Raw genomic sequence first — 22,770 nt, 5'->3', positions numbered from 1 at the left:
GTGTGTATTTCGCCCTCAATCCCATGGCTCGCAATTTTTTGAAGTAGTCGTTCATGTTGGACCTTGTCAAACACCTTCTGAAAATCCAGATATACAATGTTGACTCGGTCCCCTTTGTCTATCTGCCTGTTAACTCCCTCAAAAAAGTGCAGCCAGTTCGTCAAGCAAGATCTTCCTTTGCTGAAGCCGTGCTGGCCGGTTCTCATCAGATTGTGTCCATCAAGGTGGTCAACGATGCGATCCTTTATCAGCGCCTCTACCATCTTTCCTGGTACCGAAGTCAGACAGATCGAGACAGGACAGAGATGACATAATTTACAATATAGACATGACAATGAAACATATACACCTGTGTAGCATCTGGTGAGATTAGATGACATAGGTGTGTTGACTCTGAATGACAATTCTGGATGCATGTCCTTAAGGCGCTGGGTTTGTGAAGAGGTAGGTTTTCAAGGCCTTCCTGAAGCTCTAAAGTCCATCTAGTGTTCTAACAGATGGGGGGGGGGAGGGGGATGGTGTGCCAAAGCCTGGGTATGAAATGTGAGTAGGAGCGTTTGCGGGCTGTTTCAGTTTTGAGGGAGCGTCCGGGAGGTTATGGTCAGTCGTTTTTCTCCTTGGGACCTCAGTGGTCACTTTGGGAAGTAGATTTGTAGTTTAGTTGGCATGTAGTGCGGAATCGTTTCATGGAAGGTGTTGAAAGCGAGGACCAGGGCTTTGAAGGCGCAGCATTTTTGAATGGGCAGCCAGTGCATGGAAGCTAATGCAGGGGTAACGCGGATGCCTAGGGTTTTCAGAAGGTAGATTTCAGCATTTTGCACCCTTTGGAGGCGGGAGAGAGTTTTGGTAGGCAGGCCCACTAGTAGTGTGTTCCAATACTCTACGCTGGATAGTATAGAATACTGTTACAAGTAGTAGAATAAGGATTCTATCGCTGAACCTCCAAGTTAAACAATGCCTTATTCTTTCCATTCTCAAGGTTGTTCTCACTGGAAGGATTCTCCTTCTTGAACAAGAGCCAGGAAAGTTATTGGGATTCATGAGTTACATAAGAACATAAGAATAGCCTTACTGGGTCAGATCAATGGTTCATCAAACCCAGTAGCCCGTTCTCATGGTGGCCAATCCAGGACCCTAGTACCTGGCCACAACCCAAGGAGTAGCAACATTCCATGCTACCGATCCAGGGCAAGCAGTGGCTTCCCCCGTGTCTTTCTCAATAACAGACTATGGACTTTTCCTCCAGGAAATTGTCCAAACCTTCCTTAAAACCAGCTACGCTATCCGCTCTTACCACAACCTCTGCGTTCCAGAGCTTAACTATTCTCTGGTTTTAAAAGTATTTCCCTGTAACTCCATCGAGTGTCCTCTAGTCTTTGTAATTTTCTACTCTCCCACTCGCGCATTGAACCTCATCTTTGAAAAGGTTTTCCTGTGCTTTTTACTCAATGGTTTTCTTTGTTACCCCCCCAGTGTTTTCCTCTGCATTAGCTTAGAATATAAAGCCAATCAGACATCAAACCTTAATAGCTAGACTTGAGAAATGGCTGAACACATATTTTTGAAGGACTTCTGATCTGAAAAGCTCTGAGCAAATGTGACAGTAGAGCCTTATTGGCCCAAATTTTTCACTTTACCGAGTGCCTGGAGAGCACAGTATTTCATTGATACCCCCTCTTTATCACCATTATATTTTACTGTGCATTCTCTACACGAGTGTTATCCCCGATGAATATTTGAATAAGCCAAGTCTACCCAGTATGCTGAGTCCACCAAGTCTACTGAGTCAACCCAGTCAGTCAACTTAACCTAGACAACCCATTCAACCAAGTCATTGCACCTATCCCAGTATAGGCAAAAGTCATAGCAAAATAACATGTTTTTATATACCTAATATTTGTAGGCCATTCCTGGGGGCATACTTAGGCAGAGCAAGGGAAGACTTACAATGTGTAAATATATATTTCACAAAATACTTGATTGTGCCTACCAATGGAGAAGACCCCTTGAAAATTGCTTTGCTCTAATTGGGATATAGAAGTATTCTGTCAAGAGTGTGGCTTTTTTCCCTAAGGTAAAGTGTTAGAGTGGGTGGAAAATGAAAACCCAATGCCTGATTTATGTCAGTTTACATATGCAAAGGGCATAAGCTAGAGCAGGGGTGGGCAACTCTGGTCCTCAAGGGCCGGAATCCAGTTGGGTTTTCAGGATTTCCCCAATGAATATGCATTGAAAACAGTGCATTCAAATAGATCTCATGCATATTCATTGGGGAAATCCTGAAAACCCGACTGGATTCCGGCCCTCAAGGACCGGAGTTGCCCACCCCTGAGCTAGAGGCTCCCTGTGGCTCCAGCCTGCACAGATTTTCAAAGAGAAAATTTATTGATAGAGTTGCCAGATTTCCTCTTAAAAAAAAGGACACCCAGATTCACCCTGTTCTTCCTCCTAGCCACACCCCATTCTTCCTCCAGCTCCACCCCCCAGTCAAACCTCTTATCTCCTTCCCTGAGTTCCGGAGGGCCTCTGTACATCCAAGTTTCCAAGTTTATTCAGCACTTGATATACCGTCTATCAAAAAATACCCAGCTGGTTTACAATACTAATTATAGTAAAATATTACATTTGTAAAATAAAATAATTAGGGGTTGACGAAACAGAAGTACTTAACTGGGACGAGAGGGAAGGGGGGGAAGTAAAAATGCATCGAGATAAAAATAAAAGAAAAAGGGAGGGAAGAGGTAGAGGAGAGTACGATAGGGAGGGGGTCGCTTCAGGGAGCATTTCTTATTCTCTGTCAGGGCGGATTATGTTTGCAGTGTTTATAATGTCTCCTCTCAAGTCTTATAGGCGTCCTTGAAGAGGAAGGTTTTTTAGTTTGGATATGAATTTGTCCAGGGAGGGTTCAGATCTAACGTCTTGACGGGAGAGTGTTCCATAAGGAGGGGCAATGACCATGAAAATGGTTTTGCAGATAGTGTCACAGAAGATTTCCCGTATGGATGGAATTGCTAATAAATGTTGATTGTTGGATCGGAATGCCTGGGGAGAGGTGTACGGAATCCGATGTCTATCAATGAAAACCAGGGTATTAGTGTGTTTGCTTTTGAAAGTGTGGATGTTGACGCAATGATAACACGTGCACGCTCACGTACCTATGACGTCAGCGCATCGACCTCGGCGCATGAGCAGAGGGCTTCCGGATGTGGCTCTGATCTCGGGGGCTTCCAAAACACGGACAGACTGTAGGGTTTGGGGAGTTCCCTCCAGGAGCAGTCCTCTAAAAACCCTATTAATTGAGAATTTATTTTTGAACAGATACAGGCCCAAGGCACAGCGAGTTAGGATAAAAACTTGTATCGGAAAAACTTGTCCTGTAGTTAAGGCAAATTGTAGCCAGTTAATTATGTCACTCAGGTGCCAGTGTTTATATTGTGCCCTCACCCAATCGGAGTGCAAATATGTGCATTGGCCTTTGCACATTATAGGGGCCAGTTCTGGCTTCTTTAATAAAGTCATAAGTACATAAGTAGTCGCCTCCGCCGGGGCAGACCAGAGGTCCATCCAGCCCAGCGGTCCGCTCACGCGGCGGCCCATCAGGCATATTGCCTGGTCAGCGGTCCCTGACTAATTTTATGCCTACCTCTACAGTTATCTCTAAACCTTCCACTGCTCTTATCTGTACCCCTCAATCCCTTTGTCTTCCAGGAACCTATTCAGGTCTTCCTTGAAACCCTGTACTGTGCTATTTCCTATCACGGCCTCCGGAAGGGTGTTCCATGTGTCCACCACCCTCTGTGTGAAAAAGTACTTCCTTGCGTTTGTTTTAAACCTGTCCCCCTTCAATTTCATCGAGTGACCCCTTGTTCTTGTGGTTTCTTTCAAATTGAAAAATCTGTCTTTGTCAACCTTTTCGATGCCCCTCAGGATCTTGAAGGTCTCTATCATATCTCCTCTGAGTCTCCGCTTTTCCAGGGAGAACAGCCCCAGCTTCTTCAGTCTGTCAGTGTATGTAAGGTTTTCCATACCCTTAATCAGTTTAGTTGCTCTTCTCTGGACTCCCTCAAGCATTGCCATGTCCTTTTTGAGGTACGGTGACCAGTACTGTACACAGTATTCCAGATGCGGGCGCACCATAGCCCGGTACAGTGGCAGGATGACTTCCTTCGTTCTGGTCGAGATACCCTTCTTAATGATACCTAACATTTGGTTTGCTTTCCTCGAGGCTGTGGCGCATTGTGCCGACGCCTTCAATGTCGTGTCTACCATCACTCCCAAGTCTCTTTCCAGATTACTGACCCCTAGCATTGATCCCCCCATTTTGTAAGTGAACATCGGGTTCCTTCTCCCTATATGCATGACCTTGCATTTCCCTACATTGAAGCTCATTTGCCACTTTTTCGCCCATTCTTCCAATGTCGTAAGATCCCTTTGGAGATTCTCGCAGTCAACCGTGGTTTCAACCTTGCTGAATAGTTTGGTGTCATCTGCAAATTTGATGACCTCGCATTTTGTTCCCGCCTCCAGGTCGTCAATGAATATGTTAAACAGGAGCGGTCCCAGCACCGATCCTTGAGGAACCCCGCTCGTGACCCCTTGCCAGTCCGAGTAATGGCCCTTTACACCAACCCTCTGCTTCCTGTCTGCCAGCCAGTTTTTGATCCATCGGTGGACCTCCTCGTGCACCCCATGGTTTCATAGCTTCCTGAGCAACCGCTCATGTGGTACCTTATCGAAGGCTTTCTGGAAGTCTAGGTAAATTATGTCTATGGGTTCTCCTTTGTCCACCTGGTCTCATCGTTGGTGCTTATGTCGTCTTTATAAAATGTGCTTAACATAGTCACCTTTTTGGACTTCTTCCATGGGCATCGTGTTCTCAAACCAAGACTAAAAATACTGCCAGACAAGTTTATGTAATTAAAAAAACATAAACTATCAATGTAAGTGAACTAATTAAGGGTCAACATTCCTCATATTGTGTGAATTAAAGACATGCATTTCTTTGTTTCAAACTTTTAGGATATGATGGGACTCATTGTGTATATTACGTTATAGGCTATCACCCTATCACACTATTTTTCTTGTTTTAATGACAGTTTATCCACATGCATAAAATAAGCAGCTAGCATTACTATTTAAATAAGATCACAAAGATCTCCTTCGGTAATGTAATCAAATCGGGGCTTAACAGCAGCTGGAGAGAGCCAGCTTATAAACTGTTTTTTGGAAAACTCTCATATGGCTCGGCTTGTCCTGCTCTGCGTCCAGACTCCAGGGACACCACCGAGTTTGTTTCAGCAGGAAATTAAAGAATTTGTTTTGTCATTCTTGTAACTTGATTGTTACTGGCTGGTAAAATCACTAATTTGCAAGGGTTTTTTTTTTTTTTAAAGCAATTTCCAGCAATGGAGGCCTCCAGCTCCCTTTTGCCCACTGTATCAGAGTCTCAATCATGTGGGGGCTCCGCAGCCTTCCAGGACTTGAAGGTTCTGTACAGTTCGAGCTACAAGACTATTGGAGCAGCATCATTGAGCCGGCGTTAGTTTTTACGCGTAGCGCGTGCTAAAAACGCTAGCGCACCTTAGTAAAAGAAGCCCTAAAGGGAACGCTGCTAAAATGGTACGTGGTCTTCGTCATAAGGCGTATGGGGACAGACTTAAAGACCTCAATCTGTATACTTCGGAGGAAAGGCGAGATATGATAGAGACGTTTATATACCTACGAGGCGTAAATAGCGCATGAGTCGAGTCTCTTTCATTTGAAAGGAAGCACTGGAATGAGAGGGCAAAGGATGAAGTTAAGAGGTGAGAGGCTCCGGAGTAATCTAAGGAAATACTTTTTTACAGAAAGGGTGGTAGATGCGTGGAACAGTCTCCCGGTAGAGGTGGTGGAGACAGAGACTGTCTGATTTCAAGAAAGCCTGGGATAGTCACTTGGCATCTCTTAAAAAGAGGAAGAGATAATAGTTACTGAGGATGGACAGACCGGATGGACCATTTGGCCTTTATCTGCCATCATGTTTCTATGTTATTCTATAAATGACGTCTAAATCCGGCTGGTACCTAGAAAAATGGCGCCAGCTGCATGCCAAACAGAACTAGGCCCTGTTTACAGACTCATGGCCAGTGGCGTCTATGTAATAACCCACGCTGTTTCTTGTGACCCTGGGCAAGTCACTTAATCCCCCCATTGCCCCAGGTACATTAGATAGATTGGGAGCCCACTGGGACAGACAGGGAAAAATGCTTGAGTACCTGAATAAATTCATTTAAACCGTTCTGAGCTCCACTGAGAGAATTGAATAAATAAATAGTGTAAAATGTTTCAGCCTCTAATAACCAGAGCTGGTATTGTGACATCATAATGCCTCATTCCACCAATGCCTAAGAGCCAACACATCAGTGATGTCACAATGGTTTGAATGTCCTATACTTGGCTCACTTTTGCTACATTATGATTTCTAGAGTGGTGCAGTGCTGAAAGCTACAGCCTCAGCACACTGAGGTTCTGGGTTCAAACCCATGCTGCTCCCTGTGACCCTGGGCAAGTCACTTAATCCCCCCATTGCCCCAGGTACATTAGATAGATTGGGAGCCCACTGGGACAGACAGGGAAAAATGCTTGAGTACCTGAATAAATTCATTTAAACCGTTCTGAGCTCCACTGAGAGAATTGAATAAATAAATAGTGTAAAATGTTTCAGCCTCTAATAACCAGAGCTGGTATTGTGACATCATAATGCCTCATTCCACCAATGCCTAAGAGCCAACACATCAGTGATGTCACAATGGTTTGAATGTCCTATACTTGGCTCACTTTTGCTACATTATGATTTCTAGAGTGGCGCAGTGGTTAAAGCTACAGCCTCAGCACACTGAGGTTCTGGGTTCAAACCCATGCTGCTCCCTGTGACCCTGGGCAAGTCACTTAATCCCCCCATTGCCCCAGGTACATTAGATAGATTGTGAGCCCACCAGGAGAGAGAGGGAAAAATGCTTGAGTACCTGAATAAATTCATGTAAACCGTTCTTAGCTCTTTGGGAGAACATTACAGGAAAAATGGAATGAATCAATCAATCTATCCATTAACCCTCTCCACTTGAGGCACGTGCTCACTCACCAAGGATTGCTGCCACCATGCCCACAGGCTGTACGCTTTCCCTGCTACTTCTGGAGAAGTGAAATGTTGGGGGCAGGTTGAGAAAAGAAGGAAATCATGGAGAGGGGGAAGGGAAAATCCTGGTAGGGGGGACCACAAATATATGTTTGACCAGGGCCCAATGAGGGATTAATCCGGCCTTGCTCGTGCTAATCAGTTCACATGAGGCTGACCAATTAGTGCAGACATCCCTTCTCTGCATCCCCAGCATAAAAATAAACTGTTGGGTTTTTTTTTAGCTTTTTGGGTAGTGTGTGCACGTGCAAAAATGTGCAGAACGTCTGAGTAGAGAATGACACGGAGACAAATTTTTCCCGTCCCCGTGCATATTGTCTCTGCCCCTTTCCTGTAAGCTCTGCCTTAACCGCACGAGCCTCAAACACTTATGATTTTAAAGTGTCTGAGGCTTGTGCAGATGAGGACGGAGCTTAGGCACTGGTGGAATGAGGCATTATGACATCACAATCTGAGCTCTAGAATGTTGCTACTTATGATGCTTGTGCAGATGAGGACGGAGCTTAGGCATTGGTGGAATGAGGCATTATGACATCACAATCTGAGCTCTAGAATGTTGCTACTTAGGATTTTAAAGTGTCTGAGGCTTGTGCAGATGAGGACGGAGCTTAGGCACTGGTGGAATGAGGCATTATGACATCACAATCTGAGCTCTAGAATGTTGCTACTTATGATGCTTGTGCAGATGAGGACGGAGCTTAGGCATTGGTGGAATGAGGCATTATGACATCACAATCTGAGCTCTAGAATGTTGCTACTTAGGATTTTAAAGTGTTTGAGGCTTGTGCAGATGAGGACGGAGCTTGCAGGAATGAGACAGGGACAGGAAAAGAACTTGTGGGGACGGGACCGGAAAATGAGTTCCCGCGGGGACGGGGAAAAATTTGTCCCTGTGTCATTCTCTACGTCTGAGCTTACGTACCCCAAGATAGTGCATTTTAATCTGTGGTAAGCACATGCTAGTGCTTAATACTGCTTAGTGAAAAGGACCCTTAGTTAATTATAAAAGCATTCCAATCAGTTACATTACATTAGGGACTTCTATTCCGCCTATACCTTGCAGTTCAAGGCGGAAATTTAAGTTTGGTTTTTTTTTCTGTCAATCCACGTTTTTGAAAGCCACGGTAATTTACCATGCCACGTGTTTACTTCATCAGGAGTGCAGGTTTTTTTTTCGGTGTGTGCATTAGAACACTTTGCACTGTTCGAATGCACACGTTAGCACACCAGTCCCTCCATGTTTCCAGCTCTAAAGGAACGCTCTTCTTTGTAAATAAAGAACATCTATAATACCCCACTGACATAAGTCACCTTTGTTCTTAATAGCTGGTCCTTCCCCAACTCTCTCTTTATTGAATACTGAATGTCTTTTTCTTATCTCTCTTCACACATTTCTACTTTTTTGTGTTAAAATCTCACCTGCACCCTTCATCCTTTTCACTGACATAACAGCAAAAGTCCTGTCACTTCTCTCCACCTCATTAGCAATCTTTTCTTCCACTCAGGCTTTTTTTTTTTTTTTTTTTTCATCCCGACTACTCCTTCAGCTCCTCTGTGTTTCTCTTTCTGAAATCCTTCGGGGGCCGATGCAGTAAAGTTCACTAGGCTTTGTACACAGATTAGCTCGTCTTTTGCTCACAATTTGTGAGTGACCTATGTAGAAAAGAGTTTTGCATTCAAGCAAACTGTGTGCAAAGCCTCGGGCAGCCATAAGCACACAGCTCATTTAAATCCCATGGTAATTAAGGCATTAGCTATTCAGAGGAGTGTGCAGAAGACCAGATGGCTTGGTGCAGGGTTTAATACCAGGTCTGAGGAGAAAAAAAGGGGCATGTTCAAAAAAAATATCCAAGTCAGAACTGGTATATGAAGTAATATTGTCTTTATAAACTTATTTCACCAAATATTAGGGAAATAATTACTACTACTACCAGTATTTATTATTTCTATAGCGCTGAAAGGTGTATGCAGCGCTGTACATTTTAACATACAATAGACAGTCCCTGCTCAGAAGAGCTTACAATCTAATTTAGACAGGACATTTCAGAGTTGGGAAGGTTATAGTGGGTCTAGGTTTCTGACAGCAGTGAGGGGGAGGTAAGAGTTGAAAGCAGTTTCAAAAAAAAATGGACCTTTAGCTTGGATTCGAACCCTGCCAGGGAAGGAGCACGGTGTATTGATTCAGGCAACCTGTTAAAGGCGTACGGCGCCGCCAGAAAGAAGGGATGGAGTCTGGAGTTGACAGTGGAAGAGAAGGGTACAGATAAGAGGGGCTTGCCCAATGAGCGAGGGAGGGGGAAAGCATAGGGGAAAATGAGCGAGGAGAGATAACGAGGGCTTCAGAGCGAACGCACTTGTAGGTCAGCAAGAGGAGTTTAAACTGTATTCAGAAATGGACGGGTGTCCATATCAGTTTACTTGCATCATTTTTCCGTAGTTAAATATTTTCTAGTTTCCGTTTTATAAATTACATTTTGGATACTTTGTGGACTTGAGCTGATTGAAGCTAATTTAGTACCTTTGAAGTTATTTTATTATTATTGGATTTCTTGACTTAAAAGCTTTCTGTACAAGTATATCTTGAACTGTATTATTGAAAATGAATAAATAAATTAAAAAAAAAAAATATGAACGGGGAGCCAAATAAATTTCGCAGTGTCAAGTAAAATAAATATTATTCTTAAAGTATAAAGTGTTCAGACCCTTCAACCAAAATATTCAGTGTGTTAACTGAACTATGGCTGCCATGGGACCATCATTGCCTTTACTCATCCCATACTGCCCTTGTGCGTTAACTGGATGTGCACGTTGCCAATAAACCCCGTTCAAAGTCTAAATGAAACCAGAGCTTAGCTTGACGGTCCTGGGCGGTGTTCCGATATTATCTCGAGGCAGCCACAGCGAAAGTGTTGGTGCTGACAAGTGCTATAGAGTGCTGGCATAGCGCCGTTAGCTGAGATGACACCTCCGACTTGAGTTTCGCACTCTTCATCCGGAGGGGGCACTCCTCACGGCTAACACACGCCAGACGAACTGGCAGAAACCGGGTGTGGTGACCTTTATAAACTTACACCATGACAATTCACAGTCCATTAATTGCCAAATAATTGATTATGGACTAATCGAGGTCTATAAAATTCATGAAACGTATCAAAAAAATTTTTATGGACCTTCAGAATGTGAGCTGATTTCAAATTATATGAATCACTCGCTCCACTCTTCATTGGTCCATTATTTTTTCAGACTTTCTTAGTGGTATCACTATGCTTAAAAAACATCCAAACAATTGTATATATTTTATATTCTTCCACTTATCTTAGACTTAGTTGTTCTTCAGTTATCCAGCTCATTCATTTAATATTCATACGGCTCAATCTTCTTGCAGATGACATAGTACCATATTTCACAATTGGCTGCATCGGGGGAGGGGGGGTATTCCATAATGACAGAGAAAAAATTGTAATTGCCAAACAAAAATCAAGTTCACAACATTTTGCCAAATATCTTCAGTACTTACTCAAAAAACCAATCCAAACATTTCACATAGCTCCTCATCCAGCAGAATTTGCTAACTCCCCTATAAGCATATCATGTGAGGAGAGCTCTCCAATCAGGTTCAGCCAGAGGCATCCAATCAAATTTCTCTTGGTATAGAAACAACATTACCCATAAAGCTTTTCTTTAAGGAAGCAGGAAATAGTCAATTAAATTAAAGACATTCAGACCAGCTTTTCATTCTGATCTCCTCGTGAAACAGTTTTTAACCTGAAAATCCAGTATTGTTCTTTATAACAACAATTTATTTCTGTAGCGCTCTCAGATACACGTACCACTGTACATTAAACATGCAATAGACAGTCCCTACCCAATAGAGCTTACAGTCTAATTATGACAGACACACAGGACAAAAGGCTAAATCTATATACACTGAGCAGGTAGAAGGAGAATGTTGAGACAGATAGGGTGGGGGACTATGGAGGGAATGACCAGCAGAAATGGGTGCTTTACAGATTGGTTACATTAGACCTAAATGCAGCTTCAAAAAAGTGGGCTTTCAGCCCGGATTTGAATAGCACCAGAGACGGAGCTTGATGTACCGAGTCAGGCAGGTTGGTCCAGGCATATGACGCAGCAGGGAAGAAGGGACGGAATCAGGAGTTGGCCTTAGAGGAGAAGGATACCGCCAAGAGAGACCTGCCCAACCATCGGAGTTCTCGGGACAGAGTGTGGGGAGAGATACGGAGAAGCAGCAGAGTGAATACATTTGTAATCAATAAGAGGCGTTTGAACAGTATGCAGAAACAAATGGGGAGCCAGTGAAGCAACGGGAAGAGGGGTAACACGAGCATAACAACACTGGTGGAATACAAGATATGCAGTAGAATTCTGAATAGACTGAAGGGGAGTTACCACCCTCCCACCCACAGTTCATTTTATCTATAACATGCCATTGTATATCAGAAAGCTGATGATTTTGTTGAATCCAACATATGTTTGCACTTAATTTTAGATTTATGCTCATTAAGACATATGTGAACTGACCTCATAGTTCTCCCTACATATATCTTTACAGGGCTTATAACAATATATATTACATATGTAGATGCACAGTTAATCTGATGTTTATCTATGACTGAAAATGCTATACTTCACTCGCCAAGTTGTATTCATATCATTAGCACGAACCAACCTTTCTATGTGTCTTATTATTATTTTGTTCTAGAAATTCATATCATTGTTTCATTAAAAATGCTCCTAAATTTTTATTGCAACAATAAGCTATGGGAATTCCAATTTCTCACCCGGCAAACTCACAGGGCACCAATGATTTCTCAAAATAGTAATTAAACTTGATGACGTTATTGAAAATGGTAAATGGACCAATGAAGAGTGGAGTCAATGAATCATACAATATAATTTGAAATCAATTCACATTCTCAAGGTCCACAAAATTTTCTTAATAAGTTTTGTGAATTTTATAGATAGTGCATGATAAATTATTTGGTAACAAGTCAGAATTGGGACATCCTGCTTATAACATTCCACCCTCCCTCCCCCCCCCCAAAAAAAAGTCTATCTCACAGTCATTTTCAAACTAGAAAAATGTTGGGATTTTCTGTTCAAAACTACATGCGAAGGATGTTCTTGCATTGAAAATATCCAAAATGAACAGCTATTTCCCAAAATAAGATGTCCAAAATATGAATGCCAAAAAAGACACAAAAACATCTGTCTGGTCATTTGTACACAGAGCAGAGCAAAGGGGAAGCCTAGTGGTCAGCACGGTGGACTTTAAACAAAAGGACCCATGTACAAAGCCCACCTTAATTCCATTATGTTATTGTGAACCCTCCATTTCAATAGCCATCATACTTGTAGGTGTCTTGTAAATTCAGATACGGTAGGTATTTATGTGTTTCGGGAGGGCTCACGTGTTTCTACAGAAATAAGAGTTAAAGTGGGAGTTACACCTGGGTCCTATTGTTCAAAGCCAACAGCATTGACCACTAGGCTACCCCGCACACTTGACTGCTGATCTGTTAGAGATGGCCATAATACTTGAAGCTGTCAGAGAGTCTGGTTTCCGGTGTCACTTTCACTTCTTAGGGGAGTGGGATGGAGTCAATAACCATTGGAAGATGAAGGAGGGATCATGCATTCATCTGTGCAGTGGTTAGCTACTCAATCGGAGCACCTTTTTGAATCCTGGACTTGATGGAAACAGGTTTAGATTTTATTTATTTTTTTTAATTCCTTCTTTTTTAGCTTGGATATTTCTTCCCATTCCATTATCGCTGAAAGATGTCCTCAGTTTGGGTTCACCCTAGATCTGCCCAAACGGTTCCGTAATGAAAGCGCACAGGACATTGGCACGTTGACAATCCTGCGCAGGACTTATGCACACCACATTCAAGCTGTTCCTGTTAGCGCTGTGAGTGGGGGGTCTGGGGGGAACCCCCCAGTAAACTGACAAGTGTTCACGCTTGGGGGTGTGTGGGGGAGGGAACCCCCAAAGTGGAAACTGCCGTTTTCTTTTGGTTTTTGGGTAATCGGCAGTTTTCAATGTAATGGGGGGTTCCCCCACGCCCCCCCCCAACGTGAGCATGAACAGTTGTGAGTTTAGTCCCCTCACACACACACCCTCTGAGCGCTAACAGGAACAGTTTGAATGTGGCGCGCAGAAGTCCTGCGTGGGATTGTTGGCACGCAGTTGTCAGCGTGGCAATGTCCTGCGTAGTTTTGATGAGTCACCGCCCAAAACATGCCTCCAGCACCCCCCCCCCCCTTGCCATTTGGATGAACTGCAGTATGAAATGTCCAAATTTTGCCTTTCAAAAATCCCAATTTGGACGTTTTTGGCAGATGACCTTTTTTGGCAATTTTGAGTCAACCTTCTGCTTTGAAAATGAGTGCCAACTTCTACAGTCTAGACTAGTGAGGATTTTATGCCCATTTCTTCTCTTTTCCGAAAGCATATGAGACCCACACTTTCTGGCTTCGTTGAGGGAGGAAATGTGCTGGATCAAAGAAATGCTGAACTCTTATGTAACGATCATAAATACTTTTGGCAGAAAAATATATTCTACTCAAGGTAATCAACTTCAAATAAACAATCTCGTCTACCTCAAGTCAGATTTTTTTCAATTTTTTTTTTACCTCAGCCATACCACTTGAGGCTCAAACATCTCATTGCCCCAAGATTTACGTGTCACTTCGTCATAGGTTCTCAGCCTCCCCCCACTTCCCTTTTTCTTAAATTTTATTTTATTTTTTATCTTATATTCATTTAACACACTTATAAAATATAATTTAATATGAGCAGGGGTTGATCCTTGGGTTTCTTTGAAAATTTGCTCTTGATGTATTTTTGGTGTTCTTGCTTTTTTGCATTCCTGTTTGATGTTGTGTATTTGCTGATGGTACGTCAATAAAATATGATTTACATTAAAATATAATTTAATAAATACACTTATCTTAATGGTCTCTTATCAGGGAATCATGGTCGACATATTTTGCTACTGTTTTTCAAGACCATTCCCCTAGATGGTCACCACTTTCCCATTCGACCACTTCACCAAATAAAGCTTTATTTGTTAAATGAATTTGTTATTAATTTGTTAAATGAATATACGATAAAAAAATAAATAATTTATATATATATATATATATATATATATATACAGTATATATTATATAAATGATACTGGAAGCCATGGGAGGAAGAGGCCCTAAGATAGAACCTTTGGGTATACCAACTTCTAGTGGGGTGGCAGCAAAGGAGGATCCACTAGCATATACACTAAAAATGCGATGGGAGAGGTATGAGGCAAACCAGGAGAGGACAGATTCATAGAATCCAAGCAAGGATAGCGTATCAAGGAGTAGATAATAATAATAATAACAACAGCTTATATACTGCAATACCGTTAAGTTCTATGCGGTTTACAATAGATTAAGCGAGGTACAAATTGATTGAATTTAAGAGGGGGGAAGAGGAGAGTTAATAGGACCGGAAATGCGTTGTTGAGGAGAAAGAGATTAATAGGACAGAGGCATCACTAAGGAGAAGAAAGAAGATGAATGGGTCAGTTGTCTAGATACTTTAGGAGCAGTTGAGTTTTTAGACGTTTTCTGAATTCCTCATAAGTAGTGGGCGAAAGCAGTTGATCTAGGTCTTTACTCCCACAATGCTGCTTGATGTGAAAGAAGGTGTTCATGGTGTTTTTTCAGTGCTTTTTAGGTAGTGATTAACAGTATCAAAAGCAGCAGAGAGGTCAAGAAGGATGAGGATTGAGTATTGGCCCTTGGATCTTGCCAGAAGCAGGTCACTGCAGACTTTGGTAAGGGTGGTCTCTGTGGAGTGTAGGGGGCGAAAGCCAGATTGTAGAAGTTCAAGAGTTGGTCAAGATGAAAGGAACTCAAGGCAGCCATGGAGGACTGCACGCTCAAGTAGCTTGGACAGGAATGGAAGAAGTGAAACAAGGGCAACAGTTGGAGGGTCAGGTGGGGTTTTCAATTAAAATGTCAATTAAGTCAATTCAAAAATTTAGAGTGAGATTTGGCAAGGTGCTGCCCACAACAGTAGGTGCCATTTTTAGAGTCATCCCCTTTGCGTAGGGCATTTTTTAACCTTTGAAAATGTTTCTTTTGTGTTGTATTCACTTTTTCTAACAAAGGAAAACACTGCTGTCTTTGGGTTCTTCACTTGTGTTTCAGTGGTTTCTGATAACAAATCGCTAACGTGTGCATGTTAGAGTATGTTCGCATGAGCGTTTAGCACGCACTAATTCGATTAGCGCACCGTAGTTAAACAGGGGGTAAGTGACTTAAAAAAAAAAAAATCTGATGTTTCGTAAAAATAATAATAATTCCGATGAGGCACTGTGAACTGACAAGTTTTCCTGTCTTGTTCTTTTGTAGCACATCCTCTCCGACTCTGTGGTCGCCGCACAAGAGAGCTGCATAAGAAAGGTAGGAAACGGTTTTCCTTCTTTTACAAGTTGTACGGAAGCCAAAGCATCTGGTTTCTGGACTTTTTCAGCTCTGAACATTCTAGAATATTCTTACATGGGGGGAGTGGGGGGTTATTCAAACTGGTTTGGGTTAAGTCTCACCACTGTCCAAACTGGTAGGAGTGTTCATAGTCAGAGTGGAATTTCAACCAGAGACGTCTGTGCAATTCCCAGCTTGATCCAAGTATCGTTTGATTCCTGACATGGCCGAGGTATTCGGAGATTCATGCTGTCTTCTGATGGCAAGGAATCATTTGGAGCTACGAATGTTTGTGTTAAATCAGTGCCAAGATGATTAAGTCTGAATTAGAAAGGGCAGGGAAAAAATGTCAGATTCAAAGTGGGTTCAAACTCAATCTGACTGACTGAGTAAATTCAAGTCAAACAGTTGCAGACATCAACCTGGATAGGAAACAGGTCAGAGAAGCTTTGTGTGATACATTAACGAGTCAGTATGTAAGAAATAGAATAGTCTGGGGGCTGACTTCTCAATTTACTAGTGTTTTCATTTGCTGGTGATGAAATGATACACAAAGATAAAAGGTGAAGCTAGTCTCCTCTTTAGAAGTTGCGAATGATTTATAGGACCACCATTTGCTTGGCAATTACTTAGCAGACTACAAGCTGAATGGTTTGTCATTGCCTGCTCCAGTATCGTTGCATGAAAAGGGCACAAAAGTGGTATTTATGCTGTGATTCATTTAAAGTACATAAACATGCATTGAAAAGCCTCCACAAATCTCTTACATTTAATCCACTAATCAGCCAACAGTTGAGCATGATCATTGTAATTGGTTGCAATGGTTCAAGTACAAGCTGTGATTATGAAAGAGGAAGTGTATCTGTGTACCTTCCCTTTCTAAAATCAATGCTTTTTGCACACAGGCTGACCACATCCACTTCTACTGTACCAAATCCCGAATCTTTACTCACAGTCCTCCCTTATTCTCCCAATACCCAGGCGATCTTAATCTGGTCTAACCAATCATGGAGTCTCAGCCTATGTCTGGGTCCCTTCTGTCTTGCATACCCTTGTCCCCAGTATCAGTCTGTTTTCGTCTCCATTATTCATTTACCCTGCCTTTCTTCCTCCTCCTCCTCTGTATTTTTCTAAGCATATGTTCTTCTCCTCTCCCCCCTCCCCCCCCCCCCCCCACTCGTGATAGCTAAACTGCTGTTGGAAAAGCTTGTGCCTAACTGCTGTCAGATACATGGTAACATAGTAAATGATAGCAGATAAAGACCATAAACCATAAAGCCATAGTCCTAGGTTCCAACTGCTGGAGTCGCCGTCCAAGCTCACTCCAGCCTATCCAACCATCTCGTTATTTGCAGGATAGCTACCGTAAAGTCTGGCCTGTAAAGTTCCAAGTTGCAGGGAGTTCCCACTGACGCCCTCCCCAGCCCATCCTACACCGAATCACCATATATCGGATACAGAGCATGCAGGTCTGCCCAGTACCAGCCTTAGTTCTTTAATTTATACCAATCGATCTTATGTTCGTTTTCTAATTAGAGATCCTCTGTGTTTATCCCACGCCTTTTTGAATTCCGCCACCATTTTCCTCTCCACCACTTCCCTCGAGAGGGCATTCCAGGCATCCACTACCCTCTCCATCCCTCTCATTTCCTAACACTGCTCCTAAGTCTACTGCACTGTAACCTCAATTTAGGCCCTCTAGTTTTATCAATTTCTCTTCTCTGAAAATGATTTGGTTCTATGTTAATACCTTTCAAGTATTTAAACGTCTGTATCATATCTCCCCTGTCCCTCCTCTCCTCCACAGTATACATATATAGGTCTTCCAGCCTCTTCTCATACTTCTTTTGGCCCTTACCATTTTTGTCGCCTTTCTCTGAACCGCTAGATTAGGCCTCCAAAACTGTGTTCATAAGTGAGGACCCATCCTTGCCAATGCAGTTGTGCCTTACAAATTTTGCAAGCTTAAAGTATAGAAAACTAAGGGTAGTTATATGCATAACTGCTAATTAGTCCAATAAGTGCCAATTGACACTAGTTATAGCCAATTAGCTAATGCTATAACTTGTGTGTTTTGCACACTAAGCATCGAATTGTGCAAACAAGTATATAGAACTCAGGGATACCTGTCTTCCTATCCCTTTTCATTCTTCCAGCCTCAACATCAGCCCCGCCCCCCCTTCTCCCAGCCCTAACATCAGCTTCAGTCCTCCCCCCCCTCCCCCCGCCTTCTTTCTAGCCCCCGCCTCAGCTTTAACCCCACCTTTCTCCCAGCGCCTCCCTTTTCACCTGTCTGAGGAATTCAACACCTTTCGCAGCGGGGGAAGCTTGTGCTTTTTGCTCCCAGCGGTTTGCACACTTTCATCTGGCTTTGCCAGCACCACGGGAAGGATTAGAAAATGCAAGAAACAGAAAATACTTGTCTCGTTTTAAATTTTCCACTAGCAATGGCAGAGCCAGATAAAGATGCAAAGAGGATGGAGCCAGTGAGGCCAGCTTTAAAAGCATTCAAAGAGGCTGGCTTTCAACATTCTTACCTTTGGGTACTGTACTCTTGTGCCTTGCTGGCCTACCCCTTAAACTGACCCCTGGATCTGAGGTCATTTCAGTGGCAAGACTGCATATAACCTTAACTGGATAAGAAATTAATTCAATATTAAACATCCATTGAATGAAGGGCTCTGAAAAGTATATATGGGTAGCAGGAGGTGCCAGGAATGATGGATGGCCTGTATGGTAGGCCTTATATGCAAGACAAAGAATTTTTAATTGAGATCAATATGGCAAAGGCAGCCAATGAAGTTGTGTAAACAGAGGAGTAATATGGTCTGACTTTTTAGCATGACAAAGAAAATGTGCAGCTGAATTATATAGTGATTGAAGATTCTGTGATTTGGTACAACCTACATAAAAGTGGTCTAACTGTGAAATAACATAAGCTGGGATTAGAACATGTAAAGAACAGAAATATCTAAATAAGATCATATTATGTGTTGTTTGTGAAGAGCATAAAAACCTTGCTTAATAACGTGTTCATGAAAAATAACTGCGAATCAGTAGTAATGCCAAAGTAATGAAAGGAAGAAACAGTTTGGATGGACATCCCAAACAGCACAGGAAACAGTTGGCTGAAATAGAGAACAAAGTTGCAAATTGATATTGATAGTCTATGAACTGGACTTTTTAGATTATTTGTCTGTTTTTCATTGTCCACAATGCACTTTATTCACTAGTTCATATTGTGGAGGGGAGTCTTGGGGATATATTATTAATTAAATGTATAAGCTATATGTGGATGTACTTGAATATGATTATAATAAATAATTGAAGGATTTTGTTAAAACCTTGATAAAATGAACTTCTTTATTGTAATGTGATAGAGAACCAACAAGCCAGCTAATGACTGGTACCATACCTGAATTTTCTGTGTCTTTTGCTAAATAATTACACAGAAAATCCCTGTGGGACCACCCTAGCGCTATCTGGATAGCACTAGTAATGTCTAGATGCAGAGCCTGGGACAGCTGGAATTTATCTGAAGACCACAACCTTCATTATGGGTATCCATAAAGCTACATTCATTATGGGTATCCATAATGAATCCAGGCAACATTCATTATGAGTATATCATTGGTATCTGGATAATGCTGGCAATTAACTCTATACTCGGGTACAATTACTCGGCTCTAATATCCAGATATTGGCTGGCACTGAATATTTGGATATATTTTTAAAGGCAGTGGGTGGCTTTGAAAAAGAATATCAAAAATGGTGCTTAAATTTTGACCTGGCTATTTTTTTAAAAAAGCTCCGCTAAAATAGCATCCTCCATAGCACTGTATAAATTGTAGGCCTGATATCCAAAGCTTGCCAGTAGGTGGCAAATGCATAATTTGCTTATGCATCTATTTTCAGCACTTTTACAAATAAAATGGTGGCAGTTAACCTGCTAAATGGTCAGTTTTTCCACCGAAAAGGAGCAGTGGTAGGGCACTTAAATGGTTAAAGATGTACTAGTTGGAAATGTGGGTGCTCAACTTTCTAGAAATAGAGGGGATACCTGAATATCAGGTTCCTCACATGCCTAAATTGAAATGGCTCATCCTAGGCAGGCAATCCATGTAGCCTATATAATGGCTAGTACATTAGAAGCCTAACTTTTTTCTTTGCTTCTTCTTTTAGTTGAGGTGAAATGAACAAATACTAAAAATAATATATTTCCATACGTTGGTTCTCCACGGTAGAAGCAGCTTCCCAGAGGCTTTCATTTTACGATAGACCGGCTGCTCTTTAGAAAATCAATTAATACAGGGCCATCCCAACAGGCTTTAAATTGATCTTTGGTATCAATGTTCTACTTAGTGTCTGTTGCATTAGCCAATATATTTTTGATACCAGTATCTTTGTTTTGGATGACCGGGCTTTATTTGGCTCCTGCAGTTATATTAGGAACTCACTTGACATTAATTATTTAGATTGAGCATTATCAAATTCTGCTACAGCACAGAGTTGCTCGAATCTATTGGGTTTGAAGGTTGGATCAATTTGACTTCTATATCATTTTGGTTTTCTTTAGGTTGTTGACTTTCAGTTGAAATGTTAATATTTTGTGTTGACAATGTTTATATATTGTTCTTACTGATTCTATATAATATAAACTGATTTTATATAATATAAACAGGCAGTTTTAGACATAAAGATGCTAATGATGTAAGGATCGCATGACTATGGTAATAAAAGATGTTTTCCCATGCCGTGTCTTTGTGCTTAACTGAAATTGTAATTAATTTTAGTTAATTGCATGTTACACAATGAGCTTTGGACCCACTGTGCTCCCATGCAAAGTAGAATATGGGAAGGACTTAAGTCAAGTAAATCATTTATGATTAATTTGACTCTCTAATTCTTCATAACGCCTACATCTTGGATATCATAAGCATGTAAAGAGGGTGGGGAAAGCAAAAGGAGCGAGAGACTTCCTGACATAAGAACATAAGACCCTAAGAATAGCCTTACTGGGTCAGGCCAATGGTCCATCAAGCCTAGTAGCCCGTTCTCATAGTGGCCAATCCAGGTCACTCGTACTTGGCCAAAACCCAAGGAGTAGCAAAATTCCATTCAGAATCTTAAAGAATAGTAAGATTCTGGAACCCCAAAGAATAGCAACATTCCATGCTACCAATCCAGGGCATGCAGTGGCTTCCCCTGTATCTTTCTCAATAACAGACTATGGACTTTTCCTCCAGGAACTTGTCCAACCCTTTCTTAAAACCAGCTATGCTATCCACTCTTACCACATCCTCTGGCAATGCATTCCAGAGCTTAACTATTCTCTGAGTAAATAAAAATTTCCTCCTATTGGTTTTAAGAGCACTTCCCTGTATCTTTGAGTGTCCCCTAGTCTTTGTAATTTTTGACGGAGTGAAAAATTGATTCATAGTAACTCACTAGGCAGTGCTCTGGAATGAAGCAGAAAATGGTTTGGGGCTGATATTTGAAATTAAAATTAAAAATCAATCAATAGGTTAGAGATTATATCTTTTTATTGGACTAATTTAGGACTGTATGCACTAAACACTTTTCCCATAGACACAAATAAGAGAAAAACTAATATCGTAAGATGTGTGTCATTCAATGGTAAGAGCAGGTCAGTCTATGAGATAATGGCCTCTTCCACTGGTGAGAGATAACAAGCAAAGCCTAGGAAAGATTACACAGCTGTCACCTCTTAACTGGTATAAATAATGGTCTTCGTACTGGCTGATGGGAAGAGCTCCGCCCTTTACTGTAAAGTTTCTAGACATGGTCTGAGTTAAGACATTTTTTTTTGTGGTTTCGTTGCCTGCTTCCCGACTTCAAAAATATTGGGAGTGACTATAAATAAACATCTCACTTTAGAACATCATACTGATCTATTATTGAAGAAATATTTGCTGTGCTCTGGAAACTTCGCACTAAGAAATACTTTGATGGAGCTTCATTCCGTCTGTTAATGCAGTCATTTGTTTTAAGTATTCTTCATTATTGTAATGTTATTTATTTGGGTGCTTTTTTTTTTTTTTTTGAAGAATATATTTTATTGCATTTTCAGAAATATTCAAAATACTCAAATATACATGGTGTACAACTGAATAATTGGATACCAGAACACATCCCAATTTCACCGTATACCTGAGCCTCCCCCCCCCCCCCCCCTCCGCCCCACTCCCACTCCCAATCCCACAGCCTAAACAAGAACTAAAAACAAAATCCATTCCAGTGCAGTCCCAACAGAAAGTCTCATACATTCAACAAGTGACTACGAGCTCTGGAAGTTAAAAGTGTCCCAAAACGGTGTCCAACAAAGACAAAATGACCGGCCCAGGGCAGAGTCCAACGAGGAAAAACATAGCCTCTCCATGGATGCTTGGTGTATCATCAAAGTGCACCAACGGGAGAGCGTCGGAGAATCAGAGGAGATCCAGCATAGCAAAATTATTTGGGTGCTTTTAAGAAAAATTTTAAGAAAATTGAGAGTGGTTCAAAACACCACAGTTCGATTGATCTTTGGATTGAAAAAATGGGAGCATATTACACCATATTATTTGAAACTCCACTGGCTGCCGATTGAGGCCAGAGTTTTGTTTAAGTTTGCCTACATTTGTTACAAATCAATTTTTGGTTTGTCACCTTGTTTCCCATTTTTCTTTGAACTACCCAAATAAGGTCAAACGCAGAGTTTGTCTGTTTACATTTCCTTCCGCTAAATTATATTGTTACAAAAGATTCCTGGAGAGAACTCTCTCTTTTCAAGCTGCCAAATTGAATGATTGATTCGGCAAAATTATGCTAGGATCCTCTTCTTATCTTGATTGTAGAAAACTATTGAAGATCCAACTGGTTGGATTTGTATCCTAACTGGTTGTTTCGTTTAATAATTCTATGCTTCCGTCATGCAATGTATCTTCTTTTAAATTGTATTTTTACTGTATGGTCGGTTCTAATTTGTTGTAATCTGCTTAGAACCATTCTTTTAAATTGCATTTTTCTTTTAAATCCTATTTTCTACTGTAGGACCAATTCTTATTTATTGTATTTTGTTTTGAATTGGTTTTTCCTTTTAA

At 41.5% G+C, this 22,770-nt stretch overlaps 1 protein-coding gene across 10 annotated transcripts in view; it reads left to right on the top strand.

Annotated features, from left to right (window-relative positions):
• The window catches only part of PRDM16 (PR/SET domain 16), an 888,295-nt gene that overhangs the window by 474,085 nt on the left and 391,440 nt on the right, over positions 1–22,770 (top strand). For all 10 annotated transcript variants that reach the window (XM_033921997.1, XM_033921996.1, XM_033921992.1 and 7 more), the window contains exon 3: positions 15,596–15,646. In XM_033921997.1, coding sequence (XP_033777888.1) covers positions 15,596–15,646 — 51 coding nt within the window. The remainder of the gene's footprint in view (positions 1–15,595; positions 15,647–22,770) is intronic.

The sequence above is a fragment of the Geotrypetes seraphini genome, chromosome 15 (genome assembly GCF_902459505.1).
Source record: "Geotrypetes seraphini chromosome 15, aGeoSer1.1, whole genome shotgun sequence".
Taxonomy (NCBI): domain Eukaryota; kingdom Metazoa; phylum Chordata; class Amphibia; order Gymnophiona; family Dermophiidae; genus Geotrypetes; species Geotrypetes seraphini.
The sequence above is the reverse complement of the archived record's forward strand: the minus strand, read 5'-3'. Positions and strand labels throughout refer to the sequence as shown.